We start from the raw sequence: 2,545 nt of genomic DNA, 5'->3' as shown, positions 1-2,545 counted from the left end.
CTACCGGATGTTTTCGTACCATATTCGGTGAAACGTGTGCCGGGCGCTTTTTTAAATTCCTGTAGGGGTCGCTACCAACACTAACTAACATGCTAACAAATCATGGGAGGTAGAAGCTTCTAAGCAAACCACTCTACGGCACGCATTACCCTGCGAATGTTGCATTATTAATAACTATTGGTTATCGAGTATCATCTATCCACCAGTTGGTGAAAAATTTTTACTTTAGTTGTCCAATCCCACCTCGCAAAGCAATGGTTCCACACCCGACGGCAACGTGTAACGACGGGCATCGTGACGTCAAGGGGTCGGTGGGATCGGTTACGACTTAGCCATAATTAGGAAGGCCTCAAGGGAAAAGCAAATTGGCAAGAATCCACCCAAATGTTTTAATTTTAATCGGCCCAACCGGCCGAGTTGCGGAGCATATAAACCTGTGTTCATTTAAAGACCGCCATTGTCGGACTCCCGGCGAAAAGTTGCGTTGGAGTAAAGCCAAGTAGTGGCCCTGAGGACACATGGTGGAAATACCGAGCACAATTCGCTTGTCTCAAATCCGAGCTTTACAATTAATACCCGAGAGAGTGCCCAGAGCGACAATGCCGCCGACTACGTGTCTATCCTTTTTGACCAAAAAGAATGCCGTACACTATTATTTAATTTATAAAGTAGGGCTTAAATTGTAAATATCAAAGAGAAATTCTGGTATATTCAAATGGTCTTCTGTATGGCCAAGGGACGTCAGAATGCTATGGTGTACATAATATATTCTTCGTGGACATATTCGCTCTATATTTTCGGCGTCCTCTATCTAAGGACGAACGGACCCCATTAATTTAGGAAGGCGCTCCAACTGATGCTCTGGAGGAAAACTTTCCAAACTTCGAGCAAACAAATAAACAAGAGTCATACAGCCGGAAGTGGCTGGCATACAGTGGGACCCATGTTCAGCTCCTCCTTCACACGGCGAAAAATTTCCCCGGGGGGCAACACGAAACGTGATATAGAGGTTTTTGAATGTGCGACAAAACTAATGCAGGAAGTTATTAAGCCTAAACGCACTTTTGATGAATAGCGCCACCTAGTGGCCAAATCGAAAGCCCGACAACGAAGTATAACAAATTTTTCGCCACGACTGACATGTGTGCCGAGTTTCATGAGTTTTTGAGCATGTTGAGGCCTCCAAATATGCGTTTGTTTAGGAGGAAAAAGAAAAAGAAGAAAAAGAAAAAGAAGAATTCCTTCAATTACAATAATTTAAAATGTTCTAAAGCTATATCTATTGTTTTGGTCACAATAATCGTGTAATGAAAACCTAATATTGTGACAGGTTATAGTTCATGGTAGTTGTTGTATTGAACAACTGAAATCCTCATTATCTTTACCTCTTTCACTCCACACTGTGTCCCAGAGGCTGTAGATTACCTTCTGCATCCATTGGTACCAAGCATGTCATGCTAGTGTCGGGAAGGGAGCTAAATAACAGTCCAAAAGTGAAGCTAAAGGGAATCCCTGACCTCTGACCTCAAAATATCTGAATGAAAATGGGTTCCCACAAGTCTCCCCTTTGCTGATTTTATGCTAATCCCTCACAGTTTTTTCACATGTAGTATAAATATGTTATTGTATTCATTGTATTTTAATATTTCTGCATACTGGGGTCCATAAACAGTGTTAGAATTGAATAAACTGGGAATGACTGATAAGCTGAGACACATTTTTTATGCCACCTCTGCTTTATATAGTCAAAAAAGGTCTGGACACGTTCCTGCTGACCTGCATTATATAAAGATGAGTTTCTAATATTCTCTGATACAAATCTCTGGCTGTGTTGTTGTTGACCTCACCTTCACTTTCTCAAAGTAGCTGCCGGTGGTGAGGAAGTCTCCTGACTGGAAGAAAGGCTGATCACTGTTGCTCCGCAGGAATTTCAGGAGGCTTTCTCGGAAATCATTAACCACCTCTGCAGCCCAGCGGCGGTCCGTCTGCCGGATCTTCAGGTCTTTAGCACTGAGTTTGATCCAGTTGGCCAGCTCTGGGGAGAGGGAGACCGGCACCTTGTCCTCTGTGGATCCCTCCTCTGTAAAGTAGAGATAATCTCTCCAAATCTCGAACGAGCATTTTTAACATTCAACACAGAAAAGAATTTAAAAAAGACAGATATTCTGAGATTAAGCTGCTTTTGTGAACTGACTGAATTTCAGCTGCAGCATCACCTGCTTGTTGTTGTTGCTGAACTTTCTGTCTCTGTCTTGCAGGTGTGGGGCGTTGGAGACGCTGCACCGCTTCAGTCGGACTGTCCTCTCTGTCCATAACTCACTCGTCTCAGCCTTGAATAACAGAGATTATAATATATATGAGTCTTTTCCCTTCATGCCACTTTCTACTTCTGCTCCACTTCACCTCAGAGGGAGGGAGGTCTTAGTACTTTAAGGTTTTAGTTACTTTACAAAGTGAGATTTTTGTACAGAAAACATGTAAAGAGCTTATAAAGCATGATGCTGTGTTATAAGTAAAACTACCAACAGTATATATATATTATATA

General features: G+C 42.2%; 1 protein-coding gene across 1 annotated transcript in view; it reads right to left on the bottom strand.

Moving 5' to 3' along the window:
• LOC118343153 (cyclic GMP-AMP synthase) overlaps positions 1–2,332 on the bottom strand; it is a 16,746-nt gene extending 14,414 nt beyond the window's left edge. Inside the window, exons 1-2 of the mRNA XM_035681906.1 lie at positions 2,217–2,332; positions 1,848–2,080 (exon numbers count right to left, since the gene is read on the bottom strand). Of these exons, the coding sequence (XP_035537799.1) occupies positions 1,848–2,080; positions 2,217–2,313 (330 nt within the window). The 5' untranslated portion in view covers positions 2,314–2,332. The remainder of the gene's footprint in view (positions 1–1,847; positions 2,081–2,216) is intronic.
• Between the last annotated feature and the right edge of the window lie 213 nt (positions 2,333–2,545).

This window comes from Morone saxatilis, unplaced genomic scaffold, assembly GCF_004916995.1.
Source record: "Morone saxatilis isolate NCDOM2014 unplaced genomic scaffold, NCSU_SB_2.0 Contig9, whole genome shotgun sequence".
Lineage (NCBI taxonomy): Eukaryota > Metazoa > Chordata > Actinopteri > Moronidae > Morone > Morone saxatilis.
Note: the sequence above shows the minus strand (reverse complement) of the source record. Positions and strands in the feature narration are given on the sequence as shown.